We start from the raw sequence: 27,525 nt of genomic DNA, 5'->3' as shown, positions 1-27,525 counted from the left end.
GTTGAACCCTCTATTCCATGATCTAGACACCCAGCTCCCTCTGAGTTGCTTCGTTGTGCACACTCTGATTCACTGGCCCTTCAAACTAGCTTTGATTCCATGTTGTTTTTCCCCAATACTGGTGTCTAGGATAGAATGTTAAATCACTGACGCTACCAAACCAAGTATCACAACAAGTCTACTTTGCAGAGTGGAATATGAACAACAATAAATCTACTAGTGCACAAAATATACACAGTTTTTACAAAATGTGTACAAAAACCCAACTTCGTTATTTTAATCCAACTGAATAATACAACAATCTAGGGCTCATGTACCAAGGATAATCGCCCTCAAATATCCATTGATACAAGACAACAACAACTAGGGCTTTGCGTCTGTCGTAATGACCACCAATCTACCCGAAATAGCTAGATGGTGGTATGATGCTGATATCCCCTTCAATGCTTCCCGTTCACCATATTATGAGCCTATGTTTGATGCCATACATGCTGCTGGAAAAGGCTTCAAAAGCCCTACTATGCCTGAGCTAAGGGGGTATCGTTTGCAAAAAAATATATATATATAAAATAAATTTATCCATTAATGACTATTTGAAAGATTTCAAGGACTCATGGGCAAGAACAGGATGTACCATCATGTCAGATGGATGGATTGATCAAAGAAACCATACCATCATAAACTTTCTTATCTTCTGCCCACAAGGAACCATTTTTCTAAAATCAGTTGATGCATCTGATAAGGTAAAAGATGGGCAATTGTTGTTTCAGCTATTGGATGAGGTTGTTGAGGAGGTGAGGGTGGCTAATGTTGTTCAATTCATCACAGATAATGCCTCTAACTATGTTCTTGCTGGTAAATTGTTAGAGGAAAAACACAGGACCATCTTTTGGTCCCCATGTGTTGCACATTGCATAGACCTCATGCTTGAGGATATTGGCAAATTAGGTTGAGTCAAAAACATTGTAGATCATGCCAAAAGCATAACAACATTTATCTACAATCATTCATGGCTTTTGAGCCTAATGAGGAAACACACAAGGGGCAGGGTTATTACTAGGCCTGCCATCACTAGATTTGCTACTCATTTTTTGACATTGCAATCTATGCTTTCACAACATAGAAACTTGCAAAAGATTTTTTCCAGTGAAAAATGGAGTCAAAGCCAGTGGTCTCACAAGCTAGAAGGCAAAGAATTGAAAAAGAAAGTTAATGAAGAAATATTTTGGAGAAAGGCAACAGAGATTGTGAAGCTTGTTGAGCCACTGGTTAAGGTGTTGCAGCTGGTGGATGGGGAATGATTGGCTATGGGCTTCATTTATGAGGTTATGGATCAAGCAAAGGAGCAAATAAAGAGGGAATACAAGAATAAAGTGGCTAAGTATGGGCCCATTTGGGCAATCATTAATGAAATATGGAACAATCAACTCCATCGCCCTATACATGCAGTTGGGTATTTTTTGAACCCACGGTATCATTATAAAGCTAAGGCGATAGGAGCTTTGAGGGGGGAGGTTAAAGATGGATTGATTGACTACATTGATCGCATGATCCCATTGGAGTGTGATCAGCTAGAGATACACCGACAGGTCACAACCTTCAACACTGCCTCAGGTACCTTTGGGAAGAAACTAGCAAAGATTGCAAGGGAAGCAGATCAACCAAGTAAACAAAAATTTCAATTTTCAAATTCTTAATACTTATTTTGTTAAATCGTTTATAATTTGAAAGTTGAATATAATTTGTAATTTTGTTGAGCTAACTCATTACACTCCTATGTTTTTGCAGCACAATGGTGGGAGGATTTTGGTAGCCATTCTCCATAATTGCATAAGTTTGCAATTCGTATTTTGAGTCAAACTTGCAATGCTACTGGGTGTGAGCGCAATTGGTCTGTCTTTGAGAGGATTCACACAAAGAAGAGAAACCGTTTGGATCAAAAACAGTTAAATGATATAGTATATGTCCAATATAACCTCTAGCTCAGGTGCAACCAATTGCTGAACAAAAGACCTGATTCAAATCCCATTGTGTTGGAAGACATTGATCCAACGTCATATTGGGTAGTGGAGAGTCATCCAGCAGAGTTTGCTTCTGATGAGGATATTGATTATGACTTACAGACGATAGCATCACTCGAACATAATGTTCAGTTGAATGCAGATCTTGATCCACTTGTACCAACCTCAGCCTCAGAGCTAGCAAGTCCTCCAGTTGCAAGCGCTTCCTCTGCTCAGCCACGACAGAAGCGCATATCTCGTCTATCTCAGCTTGCAGCTGCTGCACAGCCTGCTAGTGCTACCACTTCTACAGTTGCAGTTGGAGATGATGATGAGGAGGAGCCATGGGGCCCCCTGTCTAACTCTAATGATGATCGAAAGATTGATCCACATGATCTCGACTCCTCTGGCAGTAGCCAGTAGTACTAGTCAGTTTACTTTTGTTGTAAAGGCCATTTCTAGTCTCCTTGGTTATGTGTTTTTGTTTTGATCTCTATATCATGATCATGTATGTAATGGATAGTGCACTGGGTGACATTTTGATATAATGGATATATTCATGAGCCTACTTTGATCATATGTTGTCTTCTATCTATATTCTAATGTTGTGCGTTTGGAAACATGAATGAAAATCTTTAAAATTATGTTTTGTTATAATAAAAAAATAAATATTTAATGTATTTTTTACAACAATCGAGTCATTGAAATTGAGCGGACCGAGTCGATACCGAGTTGGAGTTAGAGTCAGAGTCGACCCTCGACCGAGTCGAAGTCGGAGTCGACCCTCGGTCGAGTCGAGGTTTTAAAACATTGCCCTCATCTGCCCACTACTGCTCCTCATCTACTTAGGGACTTCAGCCCACTAGTCTTCCTGCGTAGGGCACGGAGAGCTGCCACCTCTCAGTGCAAGATGTCCTTCATGAACACAGGCTAGGAGGATTGCCAACTTCTGTTGTAGATGTTCTTCTCCACATGACAAGTCTAGGGCTACTCAAACTACTCTTCGCTAATCAGACCTTTGACCCTTCTTTTGCCACTTCTAACAATCCATTAGTCCTTCAAGAGACTTGTTTCTTCGGCCTTGAAGCAAGCCTCTATAATCCTCCCAAGTTGTTCTTTAGGTTCCTTCAACTTTGCCTTATCTAGGCCCACACTTGGTCCACTCTCACGTTGCCCTCCAACAGACCATGAGCGTTCACTACAATGTTGCAGCGTCTGCTCAATGGTTAGGGCATTCAATCATTGTGATCACCCATCCTCTTGGATGCTAACAGACTTCACAAACTGTCCTACAGCCTCCTCTTGCTCCTCTTGACATACACATACAACCGTTGATGTAACCTACTCCTTGGATGATCACCAAACTGTCCAATTTGGACCCACATCCATCTAGCATCAAAGCCAACTTGAATACATCAACACAACATACCTCTTACTTTCTTCTTGGTTGGTGTAGATTGTTGTACATTAGGATGACTGGTTAAGGCATGATGACAGTCCACATCATCCCTTCTAACTCCTCCAAACTGCCTCCTAACAATTGCGGCCTCTCCTCTTCTTAAGTCTGAGTTATATTGCTTCACCAAACAGGGTCTCGACCTTCCTTAAAGTTGCCCCAACAAGGTTGCGGCCTCTTGCAATAATTTAGCTACCAGGTGGCCCTTAAACAAAGAGAGAAACCAGCCCTTAAACCTCACCAAACCAACCCACAATTCCTCTTGAAGTTGCAGTCTGTCTGGTCCAACACTCGACCTACCAAAACAATCATGAAAAGTTGCCCAATAGCTCCTCTCGTCCTACGTTTGGTCTCCAAGGCAATGCGGCAAATTAAAATGATGTATTCTTTTGCTTTGATGCACTTTTTATGAGTGATTATGCCTCCACAATCACTCTAATATATACCTTCCTCAAGGGCTTCTTTAAATTGCCCTTGTGGGCTTGCCAACTTGTCAAGCGACTTCTACTTACCCTAGTCGACTTGAACAATTCATGTGCAAACCCAATAGCTACACATAAAAATTCATATCTCCATTTCTAGAGCTCGAATTCAAGTGATTTTCATTGCCTCTTTCTTCTATTGAGATACTCTATCATCTCAAATCATCACATGCTAAATCCTCATCACAGTTTCACACCCACATGCTTGGGTGTAAGGCCCACAGGCTTGGGTTCTAAGCCCACAAGCCATACATGCGGACCCATTCCTCCACAACCCTCTAGCCTAAGGTTTGGAGTACCTCCCAAGCTACAAATCTCAACATTTCATTCAGTTTGCACCGCTCATCTTTTGAGATATTAATGTAAAGTGGATTTAGCTTGATTGTACCTAAACCTTTTCGAGGAAGGAATATCATTGCCCAACTGGGTTCTTGGAGAATCTAAGATTTCTTTTCAGTTCATCTAATTTGGTCTGAAATTTAAGCTTTTATTCCTCGAGTGCATTAGGAATAACTTTAAGCTTCTTCTTCTTGTCACTTGGGTTGTGACCAGCCTTAAGAATCACAGTGCTCTGAGTCTCCTAATTCTTTCCACGCTCACATTCGTGAACATTGTTGTGCTCATTGTCTTCCACTTCTTGATTCTTCTTGCTACTTGACTCTCCCTCTCGATTCTTCTTGTTGCTTGGGTTGCAACTGGTCACACTAACCATAGTGCTCTCTGCTTTTTGATTCTCTCCACACTCAGTTTCTAAGGCATTGTTGTGATCAGCTTCTCCTTCTTGTGTCTCGGTCTTGTTACTTGAGTTGTGACTATTCACACTAATTACATTGCTCTTAGTCTCCTGACTCACTCCGCCATGAGATTCTCACACGTTGTCAGTACCTTCTTCTTCTAGGTTATTGTCATCAGTCCCTTCTTCATGCTTATTGTTGTTCTTACCTGATTTCTGATTGGTCACAACGCTCACAGTGCTCTAGTGCTTGTTCTGCCTTTTGTCCCCACTGTAGTTATTTCCACCATGGCCAGTGTATATCAACAAATCCCCACCGTCTATATCATCTTCATAACCACCTGATGCCACGATGCTGGTAGCCAGTGTCACATTTCCTTGTTTCAAGAAATCAATCCCAGCCTGTATCTGCCGATGAAGACCCACAATGCAGAGCTCAATTCTATAATGAAATTGGTCTCCAACTTCTACTCCAGGAACAGCTCCCACAATTTGTTTACCCGTATTGACATACAGGTTATTATCTCTTAAGATTTTGGATGCCTTTAGATCCACACGCAAACATTTACCAACGAGTGTAGGGTTTTTAACGTGGCTTGTGTGATTCTACAACAATTTCCAACATATGACAAGAAATGACCGCAAGGTTTCTCTAACTTTTGACTAAGTAACCGACTCTAAATTAGTCAGAGATTTAGATGGTGGAATCCTTGTGCATTTGTCACAAACTTCGGTGGATAGAGTTGATCTTTGGGTCTGTCATTATTTAGAAAGAGCTACTTAGGAGTTGTCGCGCCCTTACATCAAGCCACTTTATGTTTCTAGTTCTATTATGTTGAGAACATAACCCTTCAACCTTGACTGAAGAATATCTTGGTTTGGCTTTTGTTTTGATCATATGGACCAACTAATTAATGTTCTCTGTTTTAGGTGGCACCTTGAAATGTCCAAGAAAGATAGCATGATTCTTTCAATGTTGGTCTACCAGACTAGATGTTTTTATTCTCTCGGTTTCAAAAAGACAACATGTTTTTCTTCCCTTTGTTTCTAGAACCATCTTCTTGGTTCACACGATTAGTCTCAAGGTTTCTTCTATTTTCAGTCAACTATATAGGGCAAGAACCTATAGTACTTCCATCATTGGCTAAAATGGTAACCTCAAGCCCTCTAGTACTATTATTGCTTACTCGTTCCAAATCCATTGGCTAACCAACTTCATCATTGACAGCATGACCATATCACTTTTACCAAGATAGATATATTTTTCTATCATTTCACCTGTGTGCCACTTATCCTCTAATTCAGGTGCTTGATCAATCTTGGGAATCACTTGTTTTTTATCCTTACAATCTTTTTAATGAATTTGCAATTTTGTCGCAGCCTCTCCTCCACCTACAATCTCCATGCCATCTTTCCCACTTAATGATGTTATCTTTGCATTTTCTCTATATGTTTTTGGCTTATCATCAATACCATCCAATCTGTCTTTCCTGCAGCTAGCCCAAAAATCATTCCAATTCCTTATGGCTGCTTTATGTTGTGAGCTCTTACCATCAAGTTCAAGAGATTGATCTCTTTTATTTTTTTTGGAGTATCTAGTTGTGACAAATTATTTGGGTGTGCCTTCACCCATGCTTCAAATTGTTCTGAATTTCTTGCTAGGTTCTTGTCATATTGTTCATATTTCCTCGAAGACAATGCGTACTCGTTCCCAAATCCAATTCCAACATCTCCATTTTTCAAATAACCCCTCCAGACTGGCAGGAGCACCAACTCTAATACTAGTGTAGTATCCCAAGGGAATTTTTTCCTTTAGGGTTAAAGGGTTTGCAAGATAAATAGTGTTGTTTTTCACAAAATTATTTTCAATTTCAGAGGGGTAATATAGAATACACAACAATGTAATTGAGCAGTAAATTCCACAACACATCAATCAAATTGGAGCAGTACGGCTTAACTAATGCAACATCTTTGATCTTGGTCTTGGTCTTGGTATTTGTCACTTTAAGTTTCTATAAGAAGAAGAATTTGTTTGGGTTTTCCTAAGTTGGAGAGGTTTTGGCCCTCGCTGATTGCTTACATTTTGTGTCTCGTAGAAGAACACTATAATAATCTAAGTTAAGAAAAGAACCTAAATCTAAAGAAGTAAAAAGCATTCACAAGTAGTTATCATTACAAGAGAAATCACCTAATCCTAATGCCCTAGATTTCTCAACAGTTAAAGGAGTTCACCCTAGGGCTGTTGCAACACTGAGGACAGCCCTGATAACATGAGACACTACACAATAAGCTCCAGTTTTATTATTACTAACAACTCACTATTTACTGGACAGTAAGATTTCCAGTCATCCTTCGATTGCCAACTGGGACTTATGTTAAAATTGGCAACTAGGGTCAACTTCCACCTTAGGACAGCTCATATCATGGAGATGATTATTGCATTGGATTCCTCTTTTCGAGAGGTACAATTTTGATATAAAGTTCATCTCATTCTGACAAATAGAAATGGAATTTTGAATTTAATCTTTCTCATGGACAAATTATCAAGGTCTGCCTCAGTCAAATGTAGGCTCATGAAGCCCAATGGATGTCTCTCCTCACCCTCAATGAAGTGTATAAATAGGAGTGACCTCTCTCTCATATGGACATCATCTCAATTCATCACATCATCTTCTCTCTCCTCTCTTGATTGGTTTGTACAGCTTGGAGGCTTCTCTACTTCAAACATGTGGAAGAGGACAAAATTTCAGGACTATTTTGGAGGCCAAAAATTTCAGGAATTAGGGCAGCATTGACTTGGGCTGCTTGACCATGCTTTGACTTCGATCTAGAAGGCAGAATTCTGATTTCTGAAAGCCACATTGGTTGGCACATTTTTCGAGGTGATTGGGACAGTTTGACCGGTTTGACTTCAGCATTTGACCGCAGAAATTACAACAGTGTTTGACTGGGTTGACCAATCTGTTTTTGGACTGACTTTGACCCTCTTGGAAGGCCGAATTCTTCGGTTGTTTACCGAGCTGCTTGGAGGACATTTGGGGCAGCTTTGCCCACTGTTGACTTTCTTGTGAGGGCTGCATTGACTGTTGTTGACTGCTGATTTGGCAGAACTGTCTTGGGCATGTAAATTCTGATTCTCTCTCTGCTGAACTATTGAAGAATCATAAGAATATTTGATCAAAGGGTTTCCCCACATTGGGGTTTGTCCTTGGCATTTGCCATATCTTGTGTCCTCTTGCCTTGGCTTGTCTTCTACACATGTTTTTATGTTCTATCTGCATTTACTATCAATGTGTTTAAGTTAATGTGATTGCTATTGAATATAATTGGAAATTGTCATTGGGCTGATAAGGAACATTGAAGTAAATTGTGCTAAAGCATAGAACATACAATTGTTATCTAAAACTAACAACTTCGTTATTCCAATGATCTGCTTCAAGTAAGCTTGTGCAGACTTTGATCCAGATTGTCCTTGCCCTAACTGTTGCCTTGTTGTCTGCTTACTTCCTGAGATGTCTAGATTTGTGGCAGGCTGTACTGCTGCTTGAAACCAGAGAGCTTTCTGAAATGATCATTGCTTCAAGAGGGCCTTCATTGTTGGACTGCAACCTTAAGGTGGCCCTTGGAGATAATCTAGTTGTCCTAAAGTGACTTCAAGCAAGAACAGGCCCCAAAATATTCTCAGCAAGGAAGGCTGCACATAGGTGATGCCCTAATTTGCCTCAGGCTGGACTCAAAAATCATCAACGAATCTCCTATAAGGATAAAAGGCCTCGCTGCCCCTTGCTCAGCTTCGATACCTCAGACAGGGTCCTCTGCAACTTTATTTTAGATGCACCATAGGAAAATTCATAGGGAGTAAGTCTCACTGTCCCAGAAATAACTTGAGATAGCCACATATTCTTCACTGCTCCTGAACAAGGCTTGATTTGACTAAGTATTCACCACAGATAATTTGCTTCCTTGTTTGCCAAAACCGAATCAAAGATGCTCCAAAATATCATGTTGTATGAGGTGTAAAGGAGAGGGGGATTAGCTAGGGTGAGATCACCTCCACCAAGACTAATCAAAGGGAAAGGGGTCTTAAAACCCTCAGACCCGCATCTCAAAAGAAACAGAGATATTCAATCCAAATCAACCATAAGGAAATGATTTATTCTTTATTTATAGATTCCTCATGGGGGTTTCTCTTCCTTAACCTAATGTGAGGGGTTACAAGCGTAGCCCCCAATTTGGTCTTTTTGCCCCAGCTACCGCAAATTTAGCCACTTTTGCCCCAAAACATTGGATAATGGGTTCCCCCCTTAATCAATGACTATAGCCTACGGCATTGGATAGGCTATTTCGTCCCCCTTAGGACAACTAATTCGAAACGGACATTACAGAGATTATCCACAACATATATAGTTGTATATTTATAAAAATATCTTCATATTTTGGTGATATTTTAACTATCTTTATATATGTTTAATTATATATCTGGGAATATTATCATCAATTCTCCTAACGTTAATCTGAGTTTTGCAACTTCGTAAACCAAAGAATTATCCCCTATTGCCACCAGTGTAGCCGACCACACAATTTTTTCATGAAAATGTTGGAAAATCGCAAGTTTTTCAACTTGCCAATAATATCAGCCAAAAAAATCAGTGATTTTTTCATGGCCAGTATTATCATGATTTTATCGTAGAAATCAGCAAAAAATTGTGAGACTGAAAAAAAGATCATCACGCAGCACCCAAGTTGGATTATAAGTTGATTTTTGGGTTTCTTTTTGTCTCATTTTGCAAACAGAGGCCATGGGTTTCAGAGCACAGAAGCAAGAGAATGAATTTTCTTGGGCGAAGCAAAAATAAAAAACACTGACTTCAGTAGCTAATACCAAAATTTTTGCACTGTCGAATGATTTCCCTCAACAAGTCGCGCACTTGTAGGTATGGGCATCAAATGTGGGGGAGAGAGCGTATTTTTTTGCCAATGTCGTTGCATTCAGTGGAGAGGGTTTCTTAATTGTAAAAATGCTGACTTTTATTCTTCAAAAATTTTCTTGTGCCCTAGATTCAATCTGTTGGAAATATTGTTGTCATTGATGTAAAAGACAAGGGGATCCTACTTATGTCCAATATAAAGATTTGAGAATGAAGATTGTTGGAAATATTGTTCTTGGATTTTTGATGCCCCATTTGGATACCCATTCTTTCAATGCATTTTCACTCCAATTACCTAGCTCAAATGGGAGCACAATATATTCCCACTTAACCCAAGACCTTTCTAACGATATATGGCACTCTTTCTAATTCCATACAATAAGGAGATATGAAATATTTCATCAGGATGACCCTTCCAAATTACAAGCAGGCTGACCCAACCAGTTTTACAAGTCAGCCACATAACTAAACATACAAACACTATAAAATTATAAATAAAGGGTATATGAGTTCATTTTAACATAGATTATCCAAAGAACAAATTTGAGGTCGTAGAGCAGCTAAGAAATATCTTTTAGGGTGATTCCTGGAGTCTAAAGGTGGAAGCAAAAAATGTTATTTATGGAGTGAACGAGCCATCTTGTAATTTTCACTATATCATTTCATCTGTGAAGTTTCAGGCCGTGAAACTTGGAAAAGCTATAGAGAAGATCTTTGTGTACCTGTGGTTAAAATCTCATACATTGGTTTGCCATAATTTCAAAGATATGCACATGGAAGTCAGGTCTCCTAAATGCTCCTAAAATTAGCTTCAAACATGTCAGCTTGGCATTTTCGCTATAACATTTCTTCTTAGATATTTTGGAACGTGAAACTTGGAGGATACAAATTGAAATCTTCACGTACATATGTTTCAAGTTTCAATCCTTGATTCGCTATCGGTTCAAAGATATGGTCGAAGGAAGTTAGGCTTCCTAAATGCTCCTGAAATCTTCTTCAAACAAATCAGCTTGGTATTTTCACTATATCTTTCTTTCCATGATGTTTCAGAATATAAAAGTTGGAGGAGACAAAGGAGAGATCTCAAGGTATACATGGTAGAAATTTCAGACCCTGTTTTGCTACAAGTTCAGCGATATGATTTGAGAAAGTTAGTATTCTTGAATGTTCATAAAACATGCTTCAAGAAAGTTAGTTGGTCATTTTTGCTATAACTTTCTTTCCAAGATGTTTCAAACTGTGAAATTTGGATGAGACAAAGGAGAGATCTCTAGTTATCTATGGTAGATATTTCATAACTAGATTTGCAAAATTGAATACATTGCATGTTGTGCAAATCCGTTCTTTGGAAGAAGCCAAAAGCAACAAGTTTTGGGAGAAGTAGACTTGGTGAAGGAAGAAGTAGCGGGTAGACATGGTGAAGGCAAAAGCAACTAACAGAGCTGCTGAAGATAAAACTAGCAAGCAGACTTGGTGAAAGCAGAAGCAACTAACAAACATTGTGAAGAAGCAACCCAGTAGGTGGGTGCCCACAAATATTTGTGGCATTGAGCATTGGTGTCTCCTATAGGTTGGTACCTACAAAGTAGTAGAAGGGATTGGTGCCTACAAAACAGCAGAGGGGATTGGTGTCTCCTATAGGTTGGTGCCTGGAAGATCCTTCATATAAAAAAGTTTTGTAGTTTTCTCCAGTAAGGGCTTCCACGTATATCTTGTGTTACTTGTTCAGTTTACGAGATTGATGTTTTAAGATGTTTGAATGGAATTAAATAAGTAAAAATTGCAATTATGTTGATTCACCCCCACTCTCAGTATAATTGTGAATTCTAAGACAATCTTACATTAAAGAACAAAAATACCAAGAATTTTGAACCCTATGTGGGAATATGATGAACCTGAGGGGGGATTCAATAAACAAAATTTGAGTTGCAAGTTGCGTGGGAAGCATATGACAGAGAGAATATCCTGATTGAAATACCACCTTGCACAAATTCTAGGACATAACATAGAACTTTGCCCAGATGCATCTCCAGATATCATATGTATTGCCACCGAATCACTAGAACATAAAGATTCTGCCAAAAGTAAAAAGGCAAATGTGAAACGTCAAATTGCAAGGGGAGGAGTGGGGGCAAGTGAGAGTGGTTCTTTAGCATCACCTTCCACAATGACCAGCCCCACATCTACCTCATCTTTTCTTGTTCCTAGAACCACACCTAGTGCACAACCTTCTATCAAATCAATGCTTAAAATAAAGGAGAACGAGGAAGCTAACAAGTTGGTGGGTAGGTGTTTTCTATGGAGTCACATTCCTTTCAACAATGCCAAGAACAATCCATTTTACCAGGCTATGTTTGATGTTATTGCTATTGTTGGGCCTAGGTACAAAGCCACTTCCTATGATGACTTGAGAGGGCCTATTCTTCAAAAGTAGAAGGTTGATTGTACTACTAGATTTGAGGAATTTAGGGCATCATGGGAACACATTAGATGCACTGTAATGTCGGATGGTTAGACTGATCAAAAGGGTAGAACCCTTATTAACCTCCATAGTTGGAAGGGAAGAAAGGGACCACTTCCCAAGGGTGCTCGTAATTGATAGCTGAAAAACCCATATGCCTCATCTAAAAACAGCAATCATTCAGTCCCAAAAGAAGAGGTATCTATAAATGTCGATGAACCTTAGGTAATTGATGAAGGATGTGATAATGTTGAAATTGTTGGAACAACTAAAATGGAGTTGAAAATGCATGGTTGAACACGAAACTTGCTTCAGCAGTAACACACATTTGTCCTCTTAATCTAGAATTGATCTATGATTTGGTGAAAAAAAGTAGTAACTATTGCATGGTGTCATATCCAGCATCAGAAACCAGCATTATGTTATAGGATTGCAAGAAATGGAGACGGGGATTGGTGTTCTCGCTACGGAAACTACAAAAGAAACTATAAGGATTGAAGGGAGGTTCTCAATTTTGAAAATAGGAGGACAAATTGTGCAGCACCCGAACTTGCAATCGCTTGAGGACAAGCAATGTCGAGAATGGGAGACTGTAATGTTCCCTTCTAATTAATGGCCAATGGGGGACGAAGTAGCCTATCCAACCCCATAGGCTATAGTCAATGATAAAGGGAGGAAACCCACTATCCAATATCTTCGAGGTAACATTGGGTAAATTGGGGTAATTGGGGCAAAACTTGTGAAGGAAGCTAGTATTGGGGGCTAAGAGGAGACCCCTCACATTAAAATAAGCAGAAAGAGACTCCAAAAGGAAATATATAAATATGAGAGAGAAGAAATAATTTTGGCATCATTAAGGATTGGAATATATTTGCTTTTGGAGCTGGGGCTCTGAGGGTTTTAAGGCCCCTTTTCCCTTGATTAGTTTCGGTGGAGGTGATCCCACCCTAGCTAGTCTTCTTCCCTTTCGCCATCCTGTGGAAATATAATATTCTGAGGCATTTCTTATTTGGCTTTGGAAAAGAAAGGACGAAATTCTTTGTAGTTTTGGACTAAGATCTTTATGGCACCAAGGTTCATATTTTGAGATAGCAAAGGCTATTTTTTGTGGTTTACTTGGCCATTGAATCTCTAACCTAAGCAGCAAAAGTCATTCCTATGGGTATTTTGAGGCAGGGAAAGTCTTTAGGGCATGTTTGAGGCTTGCTTTTCCTTTCCTGAGGCCATTTCAAAGTAGTCGCCTAGAAATTAGGGCCCTCCTCGGGCAACGACCATGTCTGAAAATCTATTTGGTTTGTCTGCAGCAGTTCAAGCCAAATTGAGCAACAAGATAGCCAACCGCAATCCCGAGGCAACCGCTAATCAACACAACAACCCAGAGAGCCCATTCTAGACAGCTCAGGCAACAATGCAACGAGCGTGACAGTGGTTGGATAGCACATTGGACAACAATGGTAACCTAGATAGTAGAAGTTTGTTACAAGTTGCACTTAATAGTGAAGTAGATCTTTGGAAACAACAAAGTTCCAACTAGCAATTGCTAGATGTTTTACAGCCCAATAAACAGTGAGTTGTTAGGTAGTAACAAAACTAGAATTAATCAATGAAGTGTTTCCTGTTACTAAATTATTAGGGTTGCCTTCACTGTTGCAACAACCCTAAGATGAACTTGTAAATTAAATGTATTGTTGATCAATGCTTATCTGTTTACATCATTGTATTTTCTTTATCATATTGTTGAATTGAAAAGTTATTGCGATTTTAGAGAAAGTCTTGTTATATGCTTTTTCTTCTTTTTTCTAGATGGGGAACTAGCACCTCCCCAAATATATGCAACCGCCCACAAGCCACATATATTAGAAACTCATAGTTCAGCCCAGGACCGAAATGTTGGGTGACCACGAAATTGGAGCGGGGATCCCAGACTGCAACGGGACGCATATCCTTTCAGCCTTACTATGACAGGCCATGTCGTCAAAGACTTGAACCTGAGTGGATGGGATGTTAAACTACCATCACAACCACTCGAGCTAAGAACCATTGACATCTTGTTATATGTTTCTTAAACCTAAGGGTAAAAATTCACTTGGGACACTACAAGATGGCTCTTCACACAACAATAGAGCATAGTTTTTGGATATGGCAAAACTTTGAGGCACTTCTTGAGGTCTTCCCTCAAGACTTGGAGTTGATTATGATGATGGGATATTTGATTAGCCCATTTCATGCATTTTGTATCATTTATCACTCAAAAAGTGCATGATGTCATGCTTTTGGAGGACATCGACCCACAAATGTGAGCTTTTATGGCATTAATCTATTCATTTGAGCTATGGGGTTGGCTTGTAACCCCTTGTGTTGTCAAAGTCTCAAAGTCAAACTTGTTTAGGACTTGTACACTAATATTCTTGAGAAAGTGAAGGATAGAACTCATATAAATAGAGGATCCATCCACTTCATTTGTTCATCATCACACGTGAATTTGTCCTCCTTAAAGAGAGTGTGAATACCTTTGTCTACTTATGTACTTGGTAAAACTATGATTTTTGTGGAGCATCTTACTATCAGAGATTGTGTTTCTCGAGATGCTTTTTTGGGATTGAAAGAAGGCTTTTCTTGGAAGAATTTGTAAGTTCATTGCCGATTTTTCTATATTTTTACATGTGAATGAATTATTGCTAACATTTCTAAACGTTCCATTGACTAAATGCATATTGTTTATTGGAGATCTTGGTAAATTATTGCATGCTAAAATTATTCTTCAATGAAGCTTATAGAGATCCTAGTGTGCGTCTTCTATATTTAATTTTTCCCCTCACAACAATCTATTGGAGACACCATAAGACATCATCCTTTTAAACAATTTTGTGACCTAGAAACCCCAAACCCTAGCCAAGCTTCAACTTGATGCCTATTAGAGAGTTCATCGTGTTGCTTTGTTGATCTAATAAGTAAACCCTTTCCATAACTCCTACATGTCTAGGTACTCCTCTATCATTGCACATCAATAAGCCCTAGCTTGTAGCGGTCCTTGTCTAGTCTAGGGTTCATATACTTGCTCCTTTCTAGATAATATTTGAGCCTATTCCATCATTAAGGCATCATTCCCTAGGCCATTTATATCACCTAAAGCCTGCTAATTAGAATATCCTTATAGTGAATATAGGGAAGCCTCCCTTGTGGTGAAAGTCCACTAAATAGCAAGAAGAAGATCATTGAGATGACAATGGCAATCCTTCTTTATTATTTCCATGGGGTCTAGGCCTCGCCTTGTGAGTCCCATAACAAGGCCGGCTAGATTTTGTGGCAGCAGGCACTTCGGTTGGTCCAAAAAACTTTTAAAATGCATCAAAATGTGGGGATTTCACACTGACACACCCTCATATTGTACAACATTTTCAAATCATGAAAACACTATATGCTACGTGCCAAAGCATTTCCACATAGCAGTGAATTTTCAAAACTAGTACATGTGTGGATTAGACATTTCCTACAACTTAGCCTTATGGGCTATAACTTGTGAGAATCACTGAATACATGGAAGATGTGACATTTTATAATATTTAATGTTTAACTATAGTAACAATAGAATAAGTAAACCCTTTAAGATAAGATAACGTAAGATAGTTCTATTAATTTCCAACGAATGACCATTAATAAGTCAATGGGATTGAAGGATACAACCAGTACGAGTACAATGTGGGAGTGCAAATGCAACTCCTAGAAAAATGCCAAAGCTAAATCAAGAATAGAATGAAATGAAGTAAAAAAAGATACAATAATAAGATAGCCTCGTAAACATGTATATATCAGGATCATGTAGAAGGCTAAGTGGATCAGCATTGACTCATAGAGTCTCATGATAGCAGTTATGAAGATCTCTGATATGCCAATGGCGCGTAGTCTCAAAACTGTTAGAGTTCAGGTTTAAAAACATTTTGGAGACAAAAGGTATAAAGGAAATGACAAAAAAAATTGGCATATTTCTTTTGCTGTTCAGTTTCAATTAAAGTCCAGGTTTGAAAACATGTTAAAGACAAAAACCTACAGGAAATGACACAATACTGTCTAAAAATATTATTTATAGGTCTTCAATAATTTGCCAATTAATTTTATTTAGCAGTTTTGCAAACATTTGGAGACAAAATATACAGAAATTGACTATCGAATTTTGCTGGTGTATTTCTTACAGCTGTTCAATAATTCGCTGCTCAAATTCATTTGAAGGTGGGAGGGAAGCTTCATACTTTACTGTTGTTAAATCTTACATTAAAATCCTATAACAAGATATAAAATAACAGTCATAGATTTTAGCAAGGTCTGATTAGCTCAAAGCTTCTGTGGCTATTTAGTTGGTTGCAGGGTCAAGCCTTGTGCAAGGCAACAGGACGCATCATTTTTGTTATAAACAAATCATGGAAGGTAGTGTTCAAAGCTATTTAAAACATTGCTTTTTCATTGTTAATCTACTATCTTATTGTGACAACTACTGATATATTTACCTTGCACATTTATTTCAAGCAAATAATAAAAAACTGAAACAGCAATCATAGGCTTGATTACAGTTGAATTCAATCATTAGATTGTCTTTGTTAGCTTCCAAGGTTATAATAATTCTTAATTAGAATCTTAACCGAAACTTGATGTTTTCCCTTTATTCATTTCATATATGCTTTATCTTGCTCGAAGCGATAAATAAGACTATTGTGAAACCTGGAAATACCAATAAAAACCTAAATAACCAAGTGTAGTAAGATTCACATATACCAATCTGAATTCTAACCTTACCAGCAAAACATCATCTCCAAATTGATCTAGCTCCCGCCATAGAATACCACAACATGTTTCCTGCATCCAAATATAGTTAGCCTGCTTTTCTTTCACACACATAATAAGAAAAACAAATATCAAGTATTTGAATTATACGCAAGCTGCAAAAAAATTCAGGTAACTGAGACATGCAAGGCAGGAAAAAAATTTATGATAAATCCATTTGGAGGCTGGGCAGATTATACAGATGATGTCATGCAAAGCATAATTTTTCAAAACGCACACCAATTAATCCAATCATCAAGATCCAGATATGTATGCATCGTCACTAAATGCAATAGTTTGAGCAACTTGAATGATTTCATGATTCAAGATTTGACTCATGGGTTGTTTGTATAAAGTTATAGACACATGCATAACCTCATATCTATGTTGAAACTTGACACAATGAATGGTTCTTCCAAGCAAAACCTACTGAGTACTGATACAGCAAGGAATGGATGTATGTGACAGCCAACACACATTTGACCACTAAAACTAGCCTAAGAACAGCCTTTTATATTCAACTCATCTATTACTGCAGTGGTTACCCTAATAAGGTAAATGCATGCAAAACAAAATCCCAATTAAAATGTTGAAAATCAACAGACGGTGCCATGAAGCCTTATCTCATGCACAAGTCTATACTGCAAACAGAACTTGATTAATCACAACCAACATCGTTGAAAACTGCTAAACTCATGCTATGAAATTATATGCCTAGTGTTGCCATGTGCAAAGCAACCGAAAGTTATCTGCATGGTTAGTAGCCACACTAAGAAAACAGTCCATTTGTCTCCCATCCTTATAAAGACCCTACAGTCCATCTCATCTGCTTATCTCAAGCAAATATTGGAAGGTAACCTTAAGATAAGACATAGAAGTGTGTGAGGCAGGCTACACATCCCTTTAGCATTACAGAAGTTTTCACAGAGCTAGATAATTGAGCTATCCACCCTCAACAACACAAGAGGATCATTATTGTGCTCTATGATTAATTACATAGGACCAATTATTTTTCGGAAGGCTTTGCATTGTATGACCACAGCTCTAACATCACTAAAAGGATTAATCAAATTTATAATCAAAATAAAAAATAAAGATAATCGAGCTTCCCACCCTCCACATTAACATCCTCCACGATTAGTTCTGTAGGGCCAATTTTATTTCCAATAGGCTTCACACTAACTATGATCCCTAACATTGATCTATAAATAAATTTGCACATAATCCACTGGACAATTCATCATAACAAATATTGATATGCTACTATAAAAACAATGAGGTTATCCTTTATTCTTCAATTAATACTTATGATTGATATGTAATATTAAAAGCATATCTTTGATACAAAAACTATCTCAAAAAAATAAGAGAATCACACTAGTAAAATGAGCACACCATCAACACAACAAACAAAGTATCTTGTGAAATCCATGTTGGAGAACCCCGGCAAGAAATGAATATTGTGCCTTTCTCTTTCATCTCAAAATTATAATGCAAGAAACAAAGAAATATGGACCCAATATCGACTTTAGTTGACTATGTGGCTTATGGTTTGCTACTAAAAGGTCACCTCCTTCCTCTGTTCCACTCTGATGTCTCACTCCTTTGCTTTATGGAACAATAAATCAATGCAATAGGAATGGAACCCCTTTCTTCCCCTATGGCTTAGCTTTTAAGATGCCATGATATCCATCTAATGTTAGGTTTCAAGTTTTCACACACCCAAACTGTTGGAACTGTCGTTACAAATTGTACATATGGCCACAACCCATTCATATGCATCATTATGTGGTTGTAATTATGGTTAAGGCCATATTTTATTTCTTTTGTTATATAATCTAATCTTTTTTTTTGGTAGGTAAGCACCCAAGGGGGATTTGAACCAGTGACCTATCGCAAGGAGTGCCTTAACAGTGCACCCATTCGCCGTCAATCCAAAGCCCCATGGGCTTTGTTATATAGTCTTATCATTAAGGTTGACCTAGTCAAATTTGAAATGTAGGCTCAATAAGCCTCTTGTGATGTGTGTCCTTGTTATGTGGGGCCATAACCCCCTAGGGAAGTTGTCTCACCTCATTTGTGTATAAATACACAAATCAAGCTCTCATTTGTATCATCTCATCTTGTGATCATATTGATCTATTACAAGAAGTGTGATAAGCCTAATAGAACTATTTTACAAATTTCTCGTGTATATTGGCATTTTCTCTTGGGCATGTTACCTATCCAAATACATTGGTAACCCTGGGAAAAATTCTCCTATGATGCAATTTGTCTACCACCAACACTTATCATGATACAAAGATAGCCAACCTCAAATGCTTCTCACACATTCTTAAGTAAATACATTCATTTATCTAGCATATTCATCCAATGAAGGTAGGATCATCTACTGCGAGGTACATCAACCATTTTTGCATGCAATTGTTTTAATTTAATGTTTTTAGCATTCTAGTACGGATCATGGGTTGAGATTGGATTATAACCACGATGCTTGGGATGTATAATTGTTCCTTCACTTCACCTTGGTGGTTATCATTTGTTCCTAGTCTAGTGTGACCTTCCTTGGGGTCTTTCTTTCACTATCTAGGAAGGAAACAAATAGGAGGCTCTGATTATGGTAACATTCCATAATATTCATACTTAACGCTTGTCATCATACCAATTATTTCGTTATCACATCTTTTGATCGGTTGTTGTCAATTGCACATATTGATTCCCTATATACCCCATCCTATGAGGACGGGTTGGAAATACCCAAGGTTGATGCAACTATAAAAAAGGGAAAAAGCACAAGCCAAATCTCAAAATGCAAAAGAATAAAGCAATCAAAAGCCAATTATAGCTTGAGCTCTACCCCCTTTTATATATTAGACTCGTACCCACGAGTATCCATGTAATGTCCCTAGGGGATTAGTTGGCCCAAGGGACGAACTAGCCTATCAATCAATGTAGGCTATAGTCCTCAATAACAGGGAAAACTCCAAATACCCTATGTTTGAGCAAGTTTTGGGGCAGCTTGGGCAAAAAAGCCCAAAGTTGGGGCTTGGTTTGAACTTCACTCAATTAATTTAGGAGAAAATACTATCATGGGAATCTATAAATACAAGGTTGTATTCAATTGGATCATCACTGGATTGGATCATTTATCTTTGTTTCCCTTTGAGCTTATTAGAATATTCCTATTCCTATTTAGTATTTAATGCTCATTCTTTTAGCTGTTGCTATTTTTATTCTTTTAGCAGTTTCTTAGATGAAACTGATTGTTTCCATATTCTACATAGAAACTTGACGTTTCTATTATTGTAAATATCTCTGTATTATTATTGAGCTTCAGCTTGCTCATGATTAATTCAATTCATTGGAAATCCATATGCGTTGTTCGCATTGTTTTATGGTATCAGAGCACAGGGATTTTTTTCGAAATAATTTTTCATAGTTTGAAAAATTCAGTAGTTCATTTCGAAACTGCTCTCAGGGTCTGTTTTTTGTTTTCAAGCTGTTTGCTCACGAGCGTCAGAAGCTGAGTGTTATTTGACATTTCCGTTCCTCCCTTTATATTAAAGTCTCGTGCAGAAGGTCTGTCTCCGATATGCGCGTCGAATTCATTTGGATTCGAACAAATTTCTTGCCTCGTCCAGGGGTTGGAGCTGCCCGGATTTCCGCAATTGTCGAAAGATAACACCGTTGTAGAAATTGTGCGCTCACATACGTTGTATGTTTTGGTTGAGTGTTCGAACCTCAGAAAAGAAGTTTGCCGCTTCACATTTGGAGGGTTCTTGTCTTTCTGATATTCACATTTGTTGGGCGAGGGCTGGGCATAGAATTCGAACTTCCTATCGCTGCAAAGGAATCCTCCACGAAGTCCGACAGCCATTCTAGAACAAGAGGGCAAATCAAGTCTCCTTCGTTGAAGAAAAGAGACGCAGACAGTGTACTTGGCCATGTTCTGAGATTTAAACATCTTCGCTGATTGACGGCTTCCTTGGCAAACTATTCCGATAAGTTGCCGCTTCTACGTAAATCGAAATCTCAAAATCTATTTTAATTATTCCGCCAAGCACGTATCTTTCCGTAACATCTCACCGGAAATGAACTGTAATTTTGGTTCTTCTCACGACATATTTCTATGAGCACATAGATGCGTCTGTTTGTCCAGCAGAGAGAGAAAATCAAGGATTTCAGTAACAGCTCATTTGCGTTTCTTAGACGGCAAAACGCATTCACAAAGGGTATTTTTTTTCTTGTAGAAGAGTGATAAAATTGTAAAGCGGAATTATTTTTTCTTGTCTTAGTCATGAATCCTTTACGCTTTCTGGCAAAATTTCATTAAATAAGCCGATATTTTCTGAGTCAAATCTGTCGTTCAAAGCACTATCTTAAGCAGCAGAGTTTGGGAAGAAGTTCATTCAAGTAAATCAGCATTGTTATTACAGTAAAACAGAGGTTTTAACTTTCCAGAAATTTCGTGCCTCTTCATATCCGTCTTGAGTTTCCTGCCTATGCCTGTGGGCCCAATTTGTTGATTCTTCCTATCTAGTGTTTGTTTAAGAAAATTGTGCTTCTTACAGTAAATCAGTTTCCTTTGGGAATCATTTCATATTTATATCAGCATCTGTCAAATTTTGTCTGGATCAGCCAGCATCCGCATTGAAATCCGTGCAGGATTTTTTGTATTTTTCCATATCTTGGGAAACGTGCAGATGGCTTCGTTAACCAATCTCATGTTGGAAGGCAGTCAGGAACATTCCGAGCAGACAGAATCTGCCTTTTACGCCTTTATGGCTAAAAGGTCGTCAGATCATGTACCGTCTTCTGCTTGGTACATTGACTCTGGTGCATCACGCCATTTCTCTCACAGGCGTGACTGGTTTATTGACTTCTCACCTTTCAGTGATTCTGTGGTATTTGGTGGAGGTGAAAAGTACATAGTGGTTGGCAGAGGTACCGTTCAGATCCAGTCTGGTGGGCGCACACTCATCTTCTTGAATGTGTACTATGTTCCTGGTATGGAAATTAATCTGTTGTCTGTCAGCCAGATTATGAGGAATTCTCCTCAGCTTGATGTAGTGTTCAGTGCGCACAAGTGCTCCATTATTGACAGGGAGACTAGTCTAACAATTGTTGTTGGCCTAGAGGACCATGGTCTATACAGGCTACTTGACACCGGTGACTCTCCAGAAGTGGCTCTAGCACCACGTGTCTCTCCCATCAGTACTCTATGGCATCAGCGATATGGGCATATAAATATGCAGTATCTCTCTCAGCTCTCTCGGGAGGGACTTGTGTCTGGATTACCTGATATTCAAACTCAGCAGTTGGGGGTATGCGGCGCCTGTCAAGCGGGAAAGCAACATCGGTCTCCATTCAAGGATGGAGAATCTTGGCGCGCATCTAAGGTACTCCAGTTACTTTATGCTGATATTTGTGGTCCTATGAATACAGCTTCTATCACTGCTTGCAAATATTTTTTACTTATTGTAGATGATTTCAGTAGAAAGATGTGGGTGTATCTTCTAAAAAATAAATCTGATGCACTTAGTACCTTTCAGAAGTTTAAAACCTTAGTTGAAAAAGAGTCTGGCTATAACATCATGACTCTTAGGACCGACAATGGGGGGGAATTTTGTTCTTCAGCTTTTGCCAACTTCTGTGATATTCATGGCATCAAACGTTAGTTAACCACACCCTACACTCCTCAGCAGAACAGTGTTGTCAAGCGTCGCAACCGCACGGTTGTTGAAATGGCTCGTTCCATGTTACAACACAGGAGTGTTCCAAACAAATTCTGGGCTGAAGCAGTATTCACTGTTGTTTACCTTCTTAACCGATCACCCACTCAGGCCGTTACAGGGAAGACTCCTGAAGAGGTTTGGTCTGGCCGTAAGCCTAAGATCAATCATCTCAAAGTATTTGGCTCAGTTGCATATGTTTGGATTCCAGCTGCTAAGCGCTCTAAGTTGGATTCCAAAAGCCAGAAACTCATGATGACAGGGTACAGTGATCATCACAAGGCCTATAGGCTGATAGATATAGCCATTGGTCGTCTTAGCTTCAGTCGGGATGTAGTATTTGATGAAGACAGAGGATTCTTTCAGTCTTCTTCTTCTGAGCAGTGTTCTGAGGATCAGCCTCACAGTGTTCTTCTTCCGGTCGGTCCACCTGATGGGAAGGATGATGTAGCATCAGTATTTGATAATACTCTATCTGAGCTTCCTCCAGAAAATAACCCTCCTCTTGCTGCCCCTATTGCTCTTGAGTCTTCTCCACCTCCTCCTGATATTGGTTCCTCTACTCTTGATATTGGTTCTTCTACTCTTCGGCCTAAATGGTGGGCTAAAACCATTGGTGATCTCCGGGATGATGAGCTCCTTGAAGGTAGAACTTCTAGACATAAGAACAGACAACAGTCTACAGTCAATTTTTCTCTTATGGCTAACCTACACAGTATTTTTGGGCCTCAAACCTATTCAGAGGCTAAGGGTACATCTGAGTGGGAACAGGCTATGGAAGCCGAATTCCAGAGTCTTCAGAAGAATCACACATGGACACTTTCTGATCTTCCTGCAAGGAAAAAGCCCATAGGCTGCAAATGGGTGTATAAAGTGAAATACAAAGCTGATGGAACCATAGACAAGTATAAAGCTCGTCTTGTGGCTCGAGGGTTCTCACAGAAGGAAGGCATCGACTATGAGGAGACTTTTGCTCCTACAGCCAAGATGAGTATCATAAGGCTTGGCCTTGCCCTAGCAGCTCAGTTCAATTGGAAAGTTCATCAGATGGATGTAAAGAGTGCTTTCCTAAATGGTGATCTCCAAGAAGAAGTCTACATGACGCAGCCTCCAGGATTCAAGGTTGTTGGTCAAAAACAGAAAGTGTGTCGGTTAGCTAAAGCAATCTATGGATTGAAACAAGCTCCTCGGGCTTGGTACATGAAAATTGATCAGTACCTGACAGATCAAGGTTTTCAGCGGAGCCCATCTGATGCAAACCTGTATATCAAGCATACTGGTGATGATATCTTGTTTGTGGTTGTCTATGTGGATGACCTTATCATTACTGGCAGCTCTGCACATTTGATCCATGGGATCAAACAAGATTTATGCAGAACTTTTGAGATGACAGACTTGGGACTTCTTCATTACTGTCTGGGGGTTGAAGTTTGGCAGACTGAAAATCAGATCTTTCTCTCTCAGTCCAAGTATGCCAAAAATCTTGTGGACAGGTTCAAAATGCAGGATTGCAAACCGGCCACGACTCCTATGGAACCAGGGCTCAAACTTTCAGCACAGTCATCCTCTCCCCTTGTGGATGAAACTTTATTCAGGCAATTAGTGGGCAGTCTCATCTATCTTACTGCTACCAGACCTGACATCAGTTTTGCAGTAAGCTACATTTCCCGCTTCATATTAGCTCCTAAAGCTGATCATTGGATAGCAGCAAAGCGTGTGCTACGATATGTGTGTGGCACTTCTGATTATGGCCTCCTATACACTCGAAGTTCCAATCCTATACTCAGTGGTTACACTGATTCTGACTGGGCCGGTTCGGTTGATGACTGTAAATCTACAGCTGGGTATGTGTTTAGTCTAGGATCCGGTGTTGTTACTTGGACTAGTAAGAAGCAACAGGCAGTGGCTCTCTCCTCAACAGAAGCAGAGTATCGGGGAGCAGTTAAGGCATCCTGTGAGGCAGTTTGGCTTCGACGTATGCTTGCAGATATGCATGTTTCCCAGACAGGGCCTACTTCTTTGTTTTGTGATAATCAGGGAGTGCTCAAACTTGCCAAGAATCCAGTCTTTCATGAACGAACAAAGCATGTGGAAACTCATTGCCACTACATTCGCCAGCTTGTTGAAGACAGCTCAGTTCAGTTGCAATATGTTCCCACAACAGAGCAGCCCGCCGACATTTTCACCAAGCCTCTTGGTCCTGAAAAATTTGTAAAATTCAGAGGGTTTATTGGTGTTGTAAATAGATTGAGCATTAAGGGAGGGTATTAGAATATTCCTATTCCTATTTAGTATTTAATGCTCATTCTTTTAGCTGTTGCTATTTTTATTCTTTTAGCTGTTTCTTAGATGAAACTGATTGTTTCCATATTCTACATAGAAACTTGATGTTTCTATTATTGTAAATATCTCTGTATTATTATTGAGCTTTAGCTTGCTCATGATTAATTCAATTCATTGGAAATCCATATGCGTTGTTCGCACTGTTTTAGAGCTTAAGGCTCTCAGGGTTTTAAGGCCCCATTTTTTCCTTGGAATAGTTTCATTGGAGGTGATCCCACCCTACCAAGTCACTCTTCTTTACCTTTTCTATTTGTTTCTTTGTTCTGGCCAAAGGGACTTAATCATCCAAGGAACAATGAAGTGTATGGTTGGAAATTATGAAGCTAGAAGGTTCCTTGAGGCAAGCCAAAAACTCCTCTAACAGCAGTTCTAAGGCCAGTAAGCCGTGTTGACTACTCCGCGTCAACTACCTTATAGCAGTGTACATTTTCGCAACAAGATTCCATCATGCTCAAAGAGTGAAGATTATCCAGATTTCATCATCATCTTCAATCATTGTTTTGTAATAGTTGTAAACCCATTCTGCAAGTTTATAATGTAAATGATCCTAGTAAGACCATCTATGTATGTAAAAACCTAGGTAATCCTACTTTTTTGGTGACAATTTCTATCCTAGGAGGTTTTTCGTCTCACTGATTCATGTGTGTTTCTAAACACAGATGATCGGTACAGTTTTTCCCTCCAACCTCACCCCAAAGCTAGGGTGGATTATGTTGTCAAGATCTTAGGTAAGTCGTAGTGTTCTAGTCACATCTTCTGTAAAATGATTTGGGAATAGATTTAGCTAATTGGTTAAATTATTTTATTACAAATCATTGGGTCTACTAGATCATATTTGAGTCGAATAATTGGGTAAAATAATTGAGGGTCTATAACGAACTAGTGTTCCCCCTTCAGGTATTAAATTGTAATATCTTGATGTAAAAAAATATTTTAGTGCATGGTCCCCCCAAATTTAGACACCATGGCTAAAATACTTTAGGGTCAGAAAAAATATTAATCCCCTCATGAGTCAATTAATTAAATTTTCTGGCAAAATTAAATTAAAATCCTAAGCCAGATATTTAATTAATTTTAGGTCTTAGGAAAAATTAATTCTCGAAAAGGTTAAATTCGCGAGTCTCAAACAAATTAATTTTTGGAGGTCCCCAACCAAGGGAATATTGAAAATTTCAAGAGATTTTGGACCCTTGGGCCTTGGTAGTTAAGTCAAAGTCATTTTTTTAAGAAATCAACTCAAAATAATTAATTTTGAGTTGATTAAAATTCAATTAAATGAAAATTTTGAATTTCCTCAAAAATAAAATAATTTTGACGGAGCAGATTAAAAGATAATTAAACCTTTTTTAACGGTCGAGATTACTTTGACGAAGATCAAGCCAACTAGTCGTTGGAGAATTAATCTATAAATTAGATGTCACTTGTCATTCAAATCATTAGATTATTGAATCGTGTACTCGCTCTTGAAGCTCTCTTGTACTCTATTTTGGAATAATACAAACGAAGTCTTTGGGGTTTTACTTGATGATCATGTTCCTCTCCATCAATTTATGGTAATCTTGTTCTTATTATTCTGCTAGTAATTATTTCAATAAATTGTTGATTAATAGCTCTTGTAGAGTAATCTATTGCACAGGTACCTTGCTTAGGTTACTCGATTTAGGATAAGAATTTTAATTGGATTGAATTAGCAGGTATCTCTATTTCTTGAAAATTTTATTTTTATCTTACTTTTGTATTGATTTAACAGTTTAACTTTAAGCGTGCAGAAATCTTTCGGATTTAAAATTGGGCATTTGGGGAAGTCCTCAACTAGACCAACTGACTCACAACAAAACAAGATCTAAAAAGACCTCTGAATCTAATTCCTCAAGCTTATCTTAAGATCTCTTCTTGCATGGTTTTCTTGAGCTTTTGCCTAAATAAAAATTTATTTAATCTCTTTATTTATCGAATTAAAAGATAGATTTGGCTAGTAAGAGCCTAGATTTTCAAATCTAGGAGCGAAGTCGGACTCATACTCCACAGATCTGGAAGATTTGTAATATATTGTGTAGATATGAAAATTGTATAAATATTTATTTCGATTTCTAACTTGGGATTGGGCTTTTTTTTCAAATTTTTATATATGTATTGGGTTTTTCTGGTTTTGTTTCTCGTTTGTAGGTGTGGATCTGAAAGTTTTCAAAGAAAAATCCAAAATCTGAGCAAGATCTAAGCCCCGGAGGGCAAGATCTTGTCTTAGAATACAAATTTTTTGCAGGAAATTTTCCGTCAATTCATCAAATTAAAAAAAATTCAGATCTGGTTCTTCTTCATAAAAAACTTCTGGGCAAAACAAAAACAAAAAAAAATTGCATTTTTCAAGGGTTTTGATTTTCGAATAATTTTTTGGGGCTCAGCGCTCTGCAAACCCTCATACCCTCTGTGCTTTTCCTTCCATTTCCTGCTGCATTGTCCCTCATCGAACCTCCCTCATGCTTCCTTAACTCGTTGCCCTAGCTATCCTCGTGTTTCTCTCCTTGCACCCTTCCATCTGCGTGTTGCCATCTCGACTCTCATCCTTTTCCTTTGT

General features: G+C 38.6%; 1 protein-coding gene across 2 annotated transcripts in view; it reads right to left on the bottom strand.

Moving 5' to 3' along the window:
* The window catches only part of ABH1 (ARM repeat superfamily protein), a 375,899-nt gene that overhangs the window by 318,742 nt on the left and 29,632 nt on the right, over nt 1-27,525 (bottom strand). For both annotated transcript variants that reach the window (XM_089402626.1, XM_089402625.1), the window contains one exon: nt 16,849-16,908. In XM_089402626.1, coding sequence (XP_089258752.1) covers nt 16,849-16,908 — 60 coding nt within the window. The remainder of the gene's footprint in view (nt 1-16,848; nt 16,909-27,525) is intronic.

Source organism: Pinus tabuliformis, chromosome 2_1 (genome assembly GCF_031772625.1).
Source record: "Pinus tabuliformis cultivar Carrire ecotype Pingquan chromosome 2_1, CPIR1, whole genome shotgun sequence".
Taxonomy (NCBI): Eukaryota; Viridiplantae; Streptophyta; class Pinopsida; order Pinales; family Pinaceae; genus Pinus; species Pinus tabuliformis.
This window is presented reverse-complemented; position numbering and strand designations above follow the sequence as displayed.